The sequence below is a fragment of the Corapipo altera genome, unplaced genomic scaffold (assembly GCF_003945725.1).
Source record: "Corapipo altera isolate COAL_440 unplaced genomic scaffold, ASM394572v1 61305, whole genome shotgun sequence".
NCBI classification, from domain to species: Eukaryota; Metazoa; Chordata; class Aves; order Passeriformes; family Pipridae; genus Corapipo; species Corapipo altera.
The window spans coordinates 7,959,306-7,974,305 of record NW_020884909.1 but is presented as its reverse complement, the minus strand read 5'-3'; the positions used below and the strand labels follow the sequence as shown (position 1 = coordinate 7,974,305).

General features: G+C 49.6%; 1 protein-coding gene across 3 annotated transcripts in view; it reads left to right on the top strand.

Moving 5' to 3' along the window:
* The window catches only part of ZCCHC7 (zinc finger CCHC-type containing 7), an 87,253-nt gene extending 83,069 nt beyond the window's left edge, over window positions 1-4,184 (top strand). For all 3 annotated transcript variants that reach the window (XM_027653163.1, XM_027653164.1, XM_027653165.1), the window contains exons 10-11: window positions 2,326-2,443; window positions 2,866-4,184. In XM_027653163.1, the coding sequence (XP_027508964.1) occupies window positions 2,326-2,443; window positions 2,866-3,317 (570 nt within the window). In that variant the 3' untranslated portion in view covers window positions 3,318-4,184. The remainder of the gene's footprint in view (window positions 1-2,325; window positions 2,444-2,865) is intronic.
* The last annotated feature ends 10,816 nt before the right edge of the window (window positions 4,185-15,000 follow it).

The window sequence follows — 15,000 nt, the reverse complement described above, 5'->3', positions numbered from 1 at the left end:
GGTATGTTCCAGTTCTGCCTGCTTGTTATGATCCTCATTTGTCTTCTCTTAGTTTAATTCAACATTAAGTTTGGCGTCACCCTTCTGTAAGGTGTAGCCTGGTGAGGGAGACGTCATGAGCCTTAAGTGGCTTCAGTAAAAAAGGGAGGTGTGCTGCATCTTCCAGGCTGTTTTGATGATATTTATCACCTTTTTCAGTGCCTGTTGTGAGAATTTCAGCTCTGTACCTGCAAATACCAACACAAAGCAAATATTTGAGGTTTTTCTTTCATGGAATAAGGGCAGGAGCCACAAGTATTCCAGAAAACGAATGCTATTCAGGCACTGAATGGGTTTAGTTTATTGTTTTCTGTGGCTTAAAACCAGCAAATTGCAAGCAAATTCCTCCCTTCCCTTCCACCTGCTCTTGTGTGTCAGCTCCTACAATTACCCAATATGTTTTGTTAAAAGCTTGGGCCTTTAGGTTACTTTAATTTTACTAAACTGTCAAAAAGTTACACCGGAAGAAGACAGCCATACATGGATACAAGTAAGGCTGCTGTAAAATTAATTAGTAATTATTAGGGATGCTGTAAATTAATTATTTAATTTTTAAGGCTGCTGTAAAAATAATTAGAAATTATATGGGAGGAGCTGGTGGTAATTACTTGCATACAAAGTGTTAGAAACTGTATAAAATCAGCAAGGGAATGAAGTGACTCGAGGACATTTTATGGCTCTCGAAGTTCAGGAAGACAAAGTATTTTTACTAGTGTACAAAGAGCAGAAACAGCCTGAGCAATGACTGAGTGAAAGGGGATGAGCCGATAGCAACACAAGAGGACAGAGATACCAGATCTTTCCATGTGCACACCATTCCCAGAAACAGAGGCAAAAAACGTGCAAAAAAAGGGATTCTTCATTAAATTTCAGCCAAGCACATACCAAATAGAAGCTGTGAAATACAAAATATATCCAGATTGCATCTCTGGTGCACTGTGCCTCTGGAAGGGAGAGGGAAGTGAGCAGGAGGACACACAGCGACAGGGACTGCCCGAGTGGCACTGAGGGGTAGCAATGGCACATGCAGGAGAGCTGCTGGCCCTGTGGTGCAGACACCAGGTGGGCAAAAGCTCCTGACAGCTCCTGGGAATTGTGAGGCACGGAGCTCACTAGCATGGCTTCACACTGGAAAAGAGTGGAGTTAGGCTGGATGTTAGGAAGAAATTCTTGGCTGTGAGGATGGTGAGGCCCTGGCACAGGTTGCCCTGAGAGTCTGTGGCTGCCCCATCCCTGGAAGTGTTTAAGGCCAGGTTGAATGGGGCTTGGAGCAACTTGATTTAGTGGAAAGTGTCCCTGCCCATGGCAAGGAGTAGAACTGGATGAGCTTTGGTCCCTTCCAACCCAAACATTTCTGGGATTCTGTGTTTCTATGATCTGTGCAGTATCCAAGAAGAGAAAGGTGGTGAAGCAAAGCACAGCAGGTAGCAAGCAGTTTGCAAGGATAATAAAGCACCTTGTTACATGGTACCTGGAAAAAAGGCAGAACTGTGGGAAGCATACCAGTCAGCCTGGCTTACAAGACATGGCTAAAAGTGTGTGTACACCGGTGAAAAAATTCACATTCCTGATCCAAGTGTTTGGAGAATAGGCTGACATGCACGTGGTGTCAGAGCCAGCCGCTTTCTTACCTCAGCTGACTGTTCAGGGCTCTCTTCCTTTTCCTCTTCCTCTTCCCTGCACTCCTCTGCACACCATCCTGAAGCGGGATTTGCTTTTGGTTTGTCTCTGTGAGAACGTGGCACATGGTTGGAGTACGCATCCTGGTTGCTGTCAGGCTGAGGGGAGATGCTGCCTTGGCATTGCTTCTCACCCTCTTTTGGCCTGCCACCCCTCTGCAGATGGCTTCACCCCAGATGAGCCAGGTGCCAGGGCTGCTCTGCCATGGCACTGTTTGTCTCCAAGGGGGCCGGGTGTGTGGGAGCAGTGGGAAGCAGCAGAGCGGGTGTTGGGGTCCTGCCTGGCAGTGGGACAGCCCAGTTCTTGTGTCCAACAGCACTGTCAGCAACTCACCTGGTGTTTACCTGTCCTCACCTGCTCCTTCTTGTCTGCTCTGGGGGTGCTACAGACGTGTGGTAACTGCAGAAAGACAGAGGACTCCTGCTGTGTGCTTACACAGTTCCAGCGTTTGGCTGTGCACAGGAGGGATTACGGGTTGGTAATGAAACTGTCAGTGCTGGCCACACCCCCTGCAGGTACAGACCAGCCCCTGCAGGACCCGGCCCATTTCTCTTCCAGGAAAATTGCCACTTAGCCGACTCTGGTGACCTGAAATGTGTTTTGCAGGAGTGCTCGGAGAAGCGGATGCAGGGGAGCATGTTCCCCACTTCTCCCTTCATCTACTACTACGATGATGAATGCGATATCAAGAGGAGAGCAAATAGGTTAAAAAGAAAGGTGGCAGGTACGATGTGGTTTGGGAGATCCCTCCCACCTTTCAGTTCTCCGTTTGCTGCTTTTTAGAAACATTGTGGAATTATTTTCAAGCATCAGGTAAAGGTGCCTGGATTTGAAGAGGTAGTCTGGTAGTAGTAGAAGATTTGTGACTTTATTCATCCATGTCTATCATGGAAATTAATTATGTCAAAGTCACTTGGTGGGTATTGTCAAGTTTTAATTCTGAGAAATCCACAGACATTAAAAATGCCATAAAATAACAGGAAGGGAATTAAATCGTAATTTGTTAAGATTATAGCCTGGTGACATGAAAATATCTGTCAGAGATAATTTTTTGTCCAATTCATACATACTTAAGGAGAGCTGTGATGGCTTGAGCACCAGGTTTTGGGGTTTTTAGGTTTAGAACTAATAGGCTCTGTTTTCCAGACCTGCAGGAAGCTGGCCTTCTGCCGGAACAGCCCGAAACACCATGGCAGAAAGAACAGCTCGAGGGGCACAGCCACAAGAAAAAGAGCAAACCTTGGAAAGGACAACATGGGAAACTGAACAGGGATGGCGAGCAGTACAAGAAGATGAAGGTGTCCCAGGCGGGGAAATCCCGAGAGAAGAAGAACAGGAGGGGTGTTGAAATCCGCTGTGACCCAGAGGGAGACTTCCCTCGGGGGTGCAAGCAGCAGGTGTGCAAGAGCAGCAGGGTTCGGCACAAGTCCATTTTTCAGGCGTTTTCAGGCAGAAAGGCTGGGTATGTGCAGGAGCCTCTGGAAGGTGTCAAAAGGAAGAAGAAATGGAAAAAGCAGAAAGATGCTAGTCCTGACAGCAAGGACAATCTATTCCTCATAAAACAGAAGAGGAAGAAGTCCAAACAGAAATCCTGGTAACAAGGGGAGGTAGCACTGGTATTTGCTGGCTCTGGCTCTGCCTTCTCTTTATTTCTGTCTCTCTCTTAGCACATGAATTTGAGCCCGTCCTTGAGCCAGCATGCCAGACACACACTCAGACCACTCTGTCTCTGAGAACTGTTGCTGTGGCCAGTGGGTCCTGGTGCTCCCACCTGGGGTGGTTCCAGAATAGGCTGTATGTTTCTTTTCTTTGCTTGGGGATTGTGGGGGGCATGCTCGATTTGGCAGGGTCTGTTTCTTCACTGGTGAGATGTGGTTCTGCTGTCAGAGCAGGATCTGCTGCCATCGAACATGGCGCCTTCGGAGCCGGCGCCAGGGAGACTTGCATGAGGAGGGGTCAGGATGGAGAGCAGGAACGTGGGGGGTAAAGCACATCCCCCAAGCCATCATTCCTCTCCAGAGCGCAGAGCGGAACTTGGTACTTTCCCTCCTTCCTGGAAGGGGCAGCCAAGTCGCTGCTTTGCACTCTGGGATGCAGCAGTTTCCTGCCTCACGCTCTGGCGTGGCACCACAAATCCACTGCCCTCGGTGCTCGGCTCTCAGGGCTCCCCCGAGCCCCATCCCTGCCCCTGCCAGCTGGGCAGAGTGAGCAGCTGGGCATGGAACAGAGTTTACATCTCACACTAAATCTGTCCTTGTTACCCTTGATGTGGAAGCTGTTTCTGGAGAAAAGAGAACAGAGTATGAAGAACATACTTGATTCCAATCATACTGTGCTAAAATTTAATAATTTTTTTCAAATACAATTATTTTTGTACACTGGAATTCAACGTGTTGTGTTAAGGTTTGTAAGAATGAAATGCTTCATCAAAGGACTAAGCCAAATAAAACTTTACATGAGGAATATGAAAAAAAGTGGGCTTGTTCCTCATTTCCCTGCATTCCAAGTATAATTGAAAGCAGTGTTGTATTCTCTTTCCTGAGCTGAAACTGTCACCTCAGGCAAGAGAAAAGGAAAAAAAGGATAGTATTTATACTCTACTGTTTTGAAAAGGAAATTACTATACCCTGCTGCTCTGTGACCTGCTCTCTACTGTAGCTGCTCCTTTTCTGAGCAGCTGATGGAACTAACAGCACAGTGTCATTGAGGTGCAAGTCCTCTCCTCATGCTGCAGTTCTGTTTTAAAATTAGAAACTATTTGTACCCTTCAAGGGTACCTGGAAAGGGAAATGGCACCTAAGTTAAAATTCAGGAGTGTCATTCTGCCAGTGTTATCCCATACTGGTACTCCCCAAATTCATCAGGTTTTTGTTTGGCAAAGTCTCCAGTGAGAACACAGGCATTCTGGTGGTCCTGTCACCCCATCTCAGAGGTGTTTGGGGCAGAGCTACACCTGCAGAGTACTTGGGAACATAATGCCCAGCTTTGCTTCAGTGTGTACTTGGCAACAAAAATTGATTTTTGCTTAACTTCATTGATTGCTTGATTGAAAACTTCATGATGATATCACAAAAAAAAAAATTGGTTTTAACCTTAATGAAAAAAAATTAATTTCATCCCCGAAAATGCTTGCCCTTAGCATGGAAATTACTCTTTTCCTGGGCACTGTGTTTTGTGTCCCTTTTTGGGTTTCAGTACTGGGTTCTATTTGAGTAAAAGTTCCATTGGCCTTCAGACAAACCAGCACAAACCTGGCATTCAGGGAGAAGGGTCGTTTTAGGTGAGGTATCAAGATGAACTCCAGGTTTTCTGATGGGTCAGTTTGATCACCTGTCCAACTAAATTGTCTTGAAGGGAGTGAATTTCCTGCACATAAGAGGTGCCTTTATGTCACTATGTGCAGTCCCAGAGGGTGGTCAGGTGCGGAGCAAGTCAGAGTTCTTTCTAATTCCTCCCCTGGTGAGTAGGTGCCTCAGCAACGTGGCAGGAGTCAGATCAGCCAGGAGTCCTGAGCACTTTCTCTGATGTTCAGTGGCTTCAGCCAAGAAGATTTCACCTTAAGCAACTGATACAGAGTTTTTCAAACCCCACTGTGTGCTGGTGGGCAGAACCTGCCTTGCCTTGGAAAGGTAGTGACAGGGAATTTAGGCCAGGTGACCTACACAGGTACTTGGGTGAGACCCACTGAAGCCTGGCCGCAGATTGTGTCTCCTGCCTGTCACTGGCAGCACCTGCTGCCAGCACCAGATGATGTGTTTGTGCTAAAACTGCCTCTGGATGTCCCTGTGAGTCCTGCAGGTTCCCAGCCCTGCAGAGCCTTTGCTCTGATAGATGCCTCCTGCTTGCAGTTGCAGGACAGTGAGTAAAAGACAGAGAAAGCAGGGTTTTTTGAGCCATGGGAAGGGAAAAAGGTGATGCAGTGACGCTTGGAAGCAGATGGGAGCTGGGTGAGGGAACATCCTTCAGCCCCCTTCAGCACAGGCCGGGATTTGTTGCCGCTGTGGGAAAAGAAACGAGATCCTGCAGCTGGACATCCAACCTGGGGCATGACCCACAGGTGTATTTGGGTCCTAGCAGGTAACAACATCAGCCCTGGCACTGACTGGTGTCAGGCTTTGCAGGAATCTGCAGGGGAGCACCCACCAGAGCATTTGGGGGAGAACCAGGGAGTCTGGATAATGCTGCTAGCTGGAAAAGAGGGACACAAAGGAGTCTGGTTTGTTCTACAGGGAAGCGCATGGGTAAATCAGGTGTGACAGAAACTGGCGCCCAGGGCTCTGTCTGGCACTGCTTGGGACAAAGCATGTTGTGTCCAGTGCCAGCTGTCACTGATAACCAGTGCCACCCAGCACTCCCAGTAAGGCCTCTGTCAGGCAGCTGATGGATCTTACAGAGCTCAGTGCAAGAATAATGCAGCAGGAGATATGTTTGCATTCAGTGAGGAATAGAGGACGAGAAAAATGGCAAAAAGGGGTGATGGATTTTCCAGCAGCACAAATATCACCACATCAGGTGCTGTGAAAGGGCAGTTCTGCATTACAATCCTATGCTGGGCCCGGAATGGTTGGCTGAGCTTCCATCAAGCTCTGCTTTATCCTATTAAATCACAATGTACTTCAGCCTGTCACTCCTCCTGCCTGCTTCCCCCCCGCTTTAAAGAACTGTCAGCCCTTACTCCAGAGATGCCTGGGACTGGAAAACATGCTCATCCCAGGAGAGGACGGTGTCTCGAGGTCACAGTTGATGTGCACTGGTGAAGCAGTGTGAGGAAACCTACATTGCGTGAATAAATAAAGGGCCACAGCTCAGCCCTGGTGCTGCAGAGGAGACAAGATGGATGGATCAGAAGGTCAGAGTCTTGTTGGGTAATGGGGGCAGGTGTCCCAGGAGTGAAGAGGGGAAAAGGGAGTATTGGGTCCATCATTTGTTGCAGCCACTACACAGTGAGGTTGAGGAAGAAAAGAGCACTGTGATTTGAGGTGTCTATGTCTGTGGCACACCTGTGGGAGGAATTGGATGTGTCTTTGTGACACAGCACAGGGCTGGCTCCTCCTAAAAGCGTTCCTTTCCCTGAAGTCTACCAGAAATGTCAGTCTCTCTGTCCAACTGCTGTAGAATCTGCTGGGAATGTCACTTAACTGTGTGTGTCCGTGGCCATGCCATACCCAGCCCTGGTGGTGCATGGTGACCACACAGACCCCTGTGTCTCGGGTTGGGCTCACTCTCATCAACAGACCTTGTTCCACCCCACGTGTCACTGAGCAGCTCTTCAAGGACACTGAGCAAACCTGAGGTTCAGTTCACCTGAACAGGTGGACACTGCCACCTGAGCTCCCAGGGCTCTCATGTTGCACCTTCTGGATAGGAACATGGGTGACAGTGACAGAGCAGGGTCAGCAACAACCATCCATGGCACTGCATGGCACAGCAGCCAGTAATTGCACTTTTTTTGCATAGCAAAATGATTATTAGCACCTTGGTTCATTATCAGAGCAAATTTAATTTTTCAGTGTAAAGGAGCCAGTTGTATTTATAAAGGAAACACTGTTGATACAGGCGGAAAAAATTAATTCATGACAAATGTAAGGAAAATTAATAGTCTTTAACCGGGGCAATATTTGACTGTGTCTAATTGTGCTTTGCAGGGTTTGAAAAGTCCTCACAGAGATTCTTACAGAGGTTTTACACTTCTCCTGATGAAACTGCACTTAAACACTGGGATTTTTTTTTTTCTTAACCTGCCAGTCTGGTCAAATCATAGCAAAACTGTTGTGGAAACCCGGTATTCTCTGGTGTATTTGTGCACTGGTGTGGGCATTGTGTGCATTTGGGAAGGTCCTGTCTAATCCAAACCTGTTCAGGCAGAAAACAAGAGGAAGAGGAGAAAACGCCAAAGGTGGAGCAGCTGCAGGAAGCCCCCAGACAGCCGATGGAGCCTGCAGGCAGGGGTGGCCACAGGGACCCCAGAAGGGAAAGGTTCGCCCCAGTGAGGGGGGGGGGGGTGGGGAGGTGGGAAATTACAGAGACACCAAGCAGGGGTCTCTGGTTCTCCTCAGTTCGCTGATGAGAACCTGCAGACACAGGTGATGTTTGGAGTGACAGGTTGATTGTGTGTGGCAGAACAGGTCCAGTGGAAGAGGAACAAGCCTAGTTGAGGCTTTGGTGCCTGATTGGGTCAGAGCTCCAGGGAGGCTGTTCCTGCTGGACTTTTCAGAGGTTTCTACATTCCAGCTGTGCCCCAGCCCCTCTATGGCACCAGCCACACTGCAGCTCTTCCAGCCAACAGCAGCAGGAGAGCTGCTTCCTCCATGTGACGAAATCCTGGAAGCAGACACTGCCAGGTGGGATACAGGCTTGTGAACAATGTCCCTGTCACACCTGAGCAGAGCTTTCTCAAGCAGCTGGTTCCAGCACCAATGCTCCCACTACTGTTGGAGTGGCTGCTTTGGTAAGGCAAACAGGAGGACCCTGGTTCATGAAAACACCAAGCAGGCCTCCCCATTTTCCTTGGGGGGTGCAGGTGTTGCAAAGGGAACATCTGCCCCCCCCCCCGTATTCTCCCTGTTCAGCCCAGTGGACAGTCTTAGCCTTTTGCTCAGCTCTCCTCAGGACAGCTTGGAAACGTGCTGCCTAAACTCAGCTGCCAACTTGAAGCCAATTTGCATTGGATAATTATTTTCAATTAAGTGATAACAATCATGTTCTGAACAGAAATAATCTTGTCCAAAGGCCAAACAGTTTATCCCGACTCAGAGATGAGGCTGCTGCTTTGTGCAGCGCCTGTCGGCGCTGGCACCGTTATCAGCCCCGTGTGCTGAGGGTTCAGCTGTGCCGTCCCTCCTGCTGGCACCCCGGCCAGCCATGCCCCAGACCCCCACATGCACCTGCCTCTCCACCAGTGCACAGGTCTCCTCACCTGAGGAGCCGAGGGGTTTTAACACCCCAGTGCCTTTATTCTGGTCCCTGGGTGGAAAAAAAACATTTTTTCATCCACAGACCTCACCCACCCGCTGTGTCTCCTTCTCCTGCAGCCCCACATGCAGCAGGCATGTGCTCTGCATTGCAAGGGACAGCCAGGACAGCTGGAACTGACTTCGGTCCTCTACCAGCCACCCTGACAGAGGAGACCCCAGGGTGCTTCCCACCAGGCTGGCACCTCTGCTCAGCATCCTCCCCACCAAGGACATCCAGCCTCTGCAGGAGACACCTGGGTGCCCATGGACATCCCTGGTTGTGCTGTGCCAGTGCCCCTTGCTCTTCAGAGGGGCAGCAGCCACCGAGGATCCCTCACATGGCCAGGGTGAGTGACAGTCCCTGTGGAGCTGTGCCTGCCCACTGTCCCTCTCTAACTATGCTGTCACTGAAAGGACAAGTGGGGCTGCTGCTGCCAAAGTGCAGCCTCAGCCAGGCCCCTCCTTGCCCTCTGCCAGGTAAGGACCACCCCAGCCAAGCCACTTGCCAATCTGACAGGAGTCATGTTAGTTTGGCACTGGATTTGGGATGCTCTGGGCAGCTCCAGCACAGGAAAGGGGAATAATGGTGAAGGCAGCTGCCATCTTCAGCAGGCACCAGAGCGGCTGCACCAGGATCTGCACAGGGGCTGCAGAAGAACACAGAACTCTCTAACCAAGCTGCAGCCGGTGCAGGGTGGTTGCCCCATGGCTTCCTGCCCCTCGTCCCTGCATGCCCAGCACCATGGGAGGGCTGGCCCAGGTGGCTGCACTTCAGCCAGGAGCCAACACAGGCCAGCGTCAGAGGCAGTTTGGCATACACAGATCTCTACACCGCACTTTGCTGGAAGGAAGTTGGGGTGGGGGATTGTTGGGATTTTAATCCACCAAAGCCCAGTCAGTTGGGAAGATTGGACTCCAGAGCTCCTGCAAGTGAAAAATAGCAAATCCAATATCTTTTTAGTGGTGTTTTTATATTCAAATTAGACATAATCTCCATGAATAAAATTACTGTTCCCAAAGGGATCATGACCAATTTAAATGTATAAAATGTCATTAAAAGGGTGCTGGCTTGCTATTAAAATTTAACTTCAGCAAACCCCCAATGTCATTTGTATTATAGTTTTACAATTAAGCCAGAGATGTTGGAAATAATAGTTTTGATGTACAATCTGGTACTGTACAGTAGGAGCGCATTGTTCCTCAGAAACTGCAGCTGGACCTATCGCTGCGAACACGGCCACCAGACACATCTCCTGGGGAGGAGGCACAGTCACAGCACTGCCGAGGGGCAGCCAGTTGGGAACAGGACTGTGCCCTCCCCTCCTGCTCACAGAGGACTCCCATGAGAGACCGATGGCTGCAGCGAGGACATGGGTCTGCTGGAAAGACCCCATGTGTGGGGCTGGGACCCCCACCCTTTTGGAACCCTTCCAGGCAAAGGGTGTGGGTCCTTTTCCCCTTGCACGACTTTGCTCCGGGTTTGCCCCAGCTCTGCCTCCCTGGTGCTGTGTGTCACAGCCTGGCTCCATGGGGAGCTCAGCACTGCTGACCAGGGCAAGTGATCCCCACAGGGACCATCCCCAGGGGCTGGTGGGGCTCCAGGAGCATCTGAGAGCAGTAGCATGAGGAAGGGAGGCAGTGGAAAAGCATGCCTGAGAACACAATGCCCTGTGCCAGTTCATTATTTGATCTTTAACCCAGTGCCAGTTCAGCTGCTGGGAGCTCTTTTGCACAGGGTAGGGGTGGGAGATCAGGAAGATCACATTTACCTGGGTGTTCTGGTCAAGGTTTTTGAGCTTCCAGACATACCAAGTGCTCCTCAGTCATTGAGTGACCTGACAAAGGCTGTTCCCACTCTCCCTAACAGGTGGAGACTCTGCTGACCTCTCGCTGACATGTGCCACAGTCCAAAAGCAGAACCAAGCCATGCTGGGAGGTGACAGCCATCACAGGAACAGCCTGTCCTGTCCTGCCCCAAACCCTCATGGTGTGCCCCAAACACTGGTGGTCCTGCTCTCCTCATCCAGGCAGGCTTCAGCTGTTACCATCAAGACAGTGCAATGAACATTTTCTGAAAACCAGGAACACAGAGCCCCTGGTGAAGGTTGCCAGGAGCTGACCCTTTGGTCACCAAGTCTGGAGCCTGTGCTGACCATGAGCAGCCAAAACTGGGCCTCCTCAGCTGGGATCTGCAGGGCAAAAAGGAACCTGAGCATCCTCCACAGACCTTTCGCAGCCAACACTGGCTGTCACCCCAAGTGCGTGTGGTCCCCCAGGAGAGAAGGGCCTGCCCAGCCCTGTGACCCCTAGAGCCAACACAAACACCTACTCCCTGGGAAGGGGCAGCTCAGGAAGAGCCTGTAATAATGTACCAAATGATTACTGTACATTAAAGGATATAATGCATATTCAAACATGCATTGAAATGTCAGAGCAAGCAGGTGAGTGAATACACGTTATAAAATACATGTATTTAACTAATGGCAATTAATGGGGCAAAACAGAAAAGCTATCTATTACTTCTGGGAACAGAACGCCTTTCCAAACATTTTAATTACTGCAGCAACATTCTGAAAATAAAAATCCCCTTTGGTCTTTCACACTCTGTCTCCTTTTTCCCCGAAGAACATAAAAACTGTTAAAACCCATCACTCCTGTGCATAGGAGGGAAACGTTGAGCAAAAGGAACATGCAGAGCCCTGGGAAGGTTGTGATTGGGCAAACAACTGCAGCAGGGGAGAAATAAATAACCCTATATATTTTGTATATATAATATATATTATATTTTATATATATTATACAGAATTTGCAAAAAACAACCCAGCTTCTGGACCTGCTCTTGCAAGGTGGAGCTGCACCCAAGGGATGTGTAAGGAATGCCATGAGGAACAGTGCCATGAGGACTCTGCCCAGCAATGGCACAGGGGCACAGAGGGGTTGGCACTGCCAAATCTCTCTTTCCTGGTTGGGTTGCTGGCCATCCCTTAACAGTGAGAGGTCCCAGCCACATGTCCTCGGTGACACCCGCTGTGGCACCGCAGTGTCATCCCCCACCATTCTCTGCTCCTGTCACCCATCTGGCCACGTTCCAGGTCCCTCCTGGAGCTGCTGGAGCACAACCAGAAGACTGTGGAATGGGATGTACAGCCTGGCTGCCCCACAGGTACAGATGGGTGGCCTCGCCATGTCACCATGTCCATGAGGGTGAGGGAGTTCCCCAGCACTGCAGTCTTTTCCCTTTGGCTGCTACATGGAGATGCTGCTGGAGGGGACAAGGAAAAGGCTTCTCCTACGCATGATTGACCTGCACAGGCCAAACTAAAGGGACAGGCTGTGGCCCAGGTAGTTCTTATCTTGATTTCCATGTTGAAGCATGATAAGCTGCGCAAAAAAAATCCTCATTTCCTCCCCACACCCTCATGTCTTCAGTGCCAGACCCTCCCCGGGTCCAGCCCCACAACCATAACCACGGCAGGGGCCTGTATCCCACCAGAGCCAGTGAGGAGCATTCCAGACACTGCTGTGCTTTCCCACCTGCGCTGCTCCTTCCCTCCGTGGGGACACACAGGGCCCCACCAGCAGGGCCAGCAGCACCTGAAGCCCAGGTGTGGGGGCAAAGCCAAATCTCCCCAGCCTTCTCTCACAAAGAGCTGTCCCGAACTAACAGAGCCCCAAATCTGTCAGTGCACCCTGGAGACCATGGGGCACCTTCTGCACATCCCACCCACAGAGGAGAGCTTGGCTTCCACTGGCAGGGAGAAGCAGCCAATTAATCAAATACATATTTTTTTTTCATTTTAAAGGAAGTTTCCAAATTTATGCTAATAACTGAGTGCTTCTGAGTCATTAGGTGGCTGAAAACACACCAGGTCATATTTTGCATTAAAATACATTAACCCAAAATGAAAGTATTGGCAGATTTGGCATCCAGCAGTCCAGTGGGGAAATGCCCCATCCAGGCATTTCCAACAACAGATTAAATCTAGAGCAGGTCAGAGTGCAGGCCTGGCTGCTCACCCACCACACGGCTGTGTGGAAAAGGTCCCTTTTAATTCTTAAAAGAAAAGCAGTTTAATCATTGTGAGGAACTATACCTTCAGGGTATCATTTCAAAAATACAGGCAGAGATTAGGAGGGATTTGTGAGATTGTGTTTATTCCCAATTTAGGTCCTTTCCATAAATTAATTATAAAAGCAAGCCCAAACCAGTCAGAAGTACACTGGGAAATTCTCAGAGTGTTAGTCATTTCCATGCACTAATATTCATGCCATCTGCCTGCCTTTTTTCTGCATTTTGTCTAAATACTCAGTAGTTATCCATGTCCTTCTTTCCTTTGCTGTGCCTTGTCCCTGTGCCCCTTGCCCTGCCACAGGCACTGCCCTGAGCATGGTGCTGTGCTTCTATTGAGAGCATTAAAAGGAGAAACCATGTTTTGCAGTTGGAAAACTGTCACCATGAAGGTACAAGCTTTGGTTTATTCCTGTTTGTAGGATTTGCTGTTGTCCTGGACAACCCCTTGTCCCAAAGGCTGCAAAGGCTGATCTGCCCACTGTGAATTCTCTCCAGGTAGAGCTTTGAGCCTTCTTTTAAATGTCTCTTTTAAAAAAAGAGATTAAAATATCACTCTTTAGAACAGCATCATTTCAATTGCTCCCAAATACAGAATCCCAGGTGTCCCTTAAGGAGTATTAAAGAAACTGATGTGGGTGAAATCCCTAATGGGGGTAATATGCCTTTCCTTTCTACAGAAAACCTCTAAAAATGCTTTAGAAATAAATTTGTGGCAACAGCCCAACAGCCCAAGCACAATCCTGCCCTCCAGTGAAGGTGGGATTTCACCCAGCTGATGGACTCCTGAGCATTGCAGAGCCTGAAGTGGCAGCACTCAGCAAGGCACACGGGGACATGGTCACAACAAGGACACAGGCACAGCAGGGACACAGGCACAGCAGAGACACAGGCACAGCAAGGCACACAGGAATGTTGGTACAGCAGGGACGTGGATGCAGTAGGGTGAAAGGGGCCATGGACACACAGGGACACAGGTGTAGCAGGGACGTGGACACAGCAAGGTAAGCAGAGACACAGGTGGTGCACGTGGTGGCCTCTGTAGGTGCCTCCAGCCTCAAGGACCCTGTGCCTCTGCTGCCAAGAACCCCTGAGAGGTGCAGTGCAGGATCACAGCACCCCAACCTCTCCAGAGGGACCAAGGGGGGCCAGGGGACTCCAGATCTGAAGCCACACAATGAAGAAGGTGGTTTAAAGGTGTTTTTAATTGATAAACCCACACTTTTGCCAGCATTCTGCACTTCATTTTGTAAATAAACTCTCTTTGGAGGTCTCCCTTTGGCTGGAGGGACTGAATCAGTGCTTGGAAGTTGCCAGAGAGCCTGAGGTAGCAATTCCACCACATCTGCGGGGACCAATACTGGGAAGCAGAAAGGAAAAACCCAGCAGGATGAGCCTGGATGTGTCACACTGGAGAGCAGGTGTGTGCTCTCCAACACAAATCTACCTGATCAAGGAGGGAGATAAGGTGTCAGGTCAAACCATAACCCAGCTGAGCAGCATAAAATAAACTTTCAAGTAATTATTAAAAATTAAAATCGATTCTGCTGGTGTAATCTGACAGCACGCTGAAGGTGCATCACATTAAAGACAAATTCCACCTGGAGCGGCAGAAGGAATCCCACACGGAGAGATGTTCTGGGACATGTACCTTGAACTCCACTTTCCCTTTGCCCACGGCTTTGTTGTCTTTATCCATCTGCCCCTGTGCTTGTTCCCAGACACAACACACTTGTGTTACCTGTAGAGCTCATGGCTCCCTTGGGTTCCCTACAGTCACAGAGTACGTTTCAGGTCAGGACTCCAGACAATTTAAATCTGGGTTAATTAACAAGCAGTGTCTGATCAGTGCCTCGAGAGGCAGCACTCAGACCATCTGTGGTCTCTGGGACCCTCCATAGCTGCCACCAGGCTGTCAGAGGGAACTCCTCCCAAAATTGGACCTGACATGGATGTGTGTGAAAGAATGTATGTATACACAAGTATACGCACACATGTGTATATCACAGAATCACTGAATCACGAAACACTGCAGCTGGAAAAACCCTTCCAGCCCATCAAGTCCACCTTGTGCCCAATCCTCACCTTGTCCCCCAGCACAGAGCACTGAGTGCACATCCAGGCCTTCCTTGGACACCTCCAGGGATGGGGACTCCAAACCTCCCTGAGCAGCCCCTGACAAGGCCTCACCACCTTTTCCAGGGAGAAATTCCTCCTGATTGTCCAACCTGAGCCTCCCCTGGCACAGCTGGAGGCCGT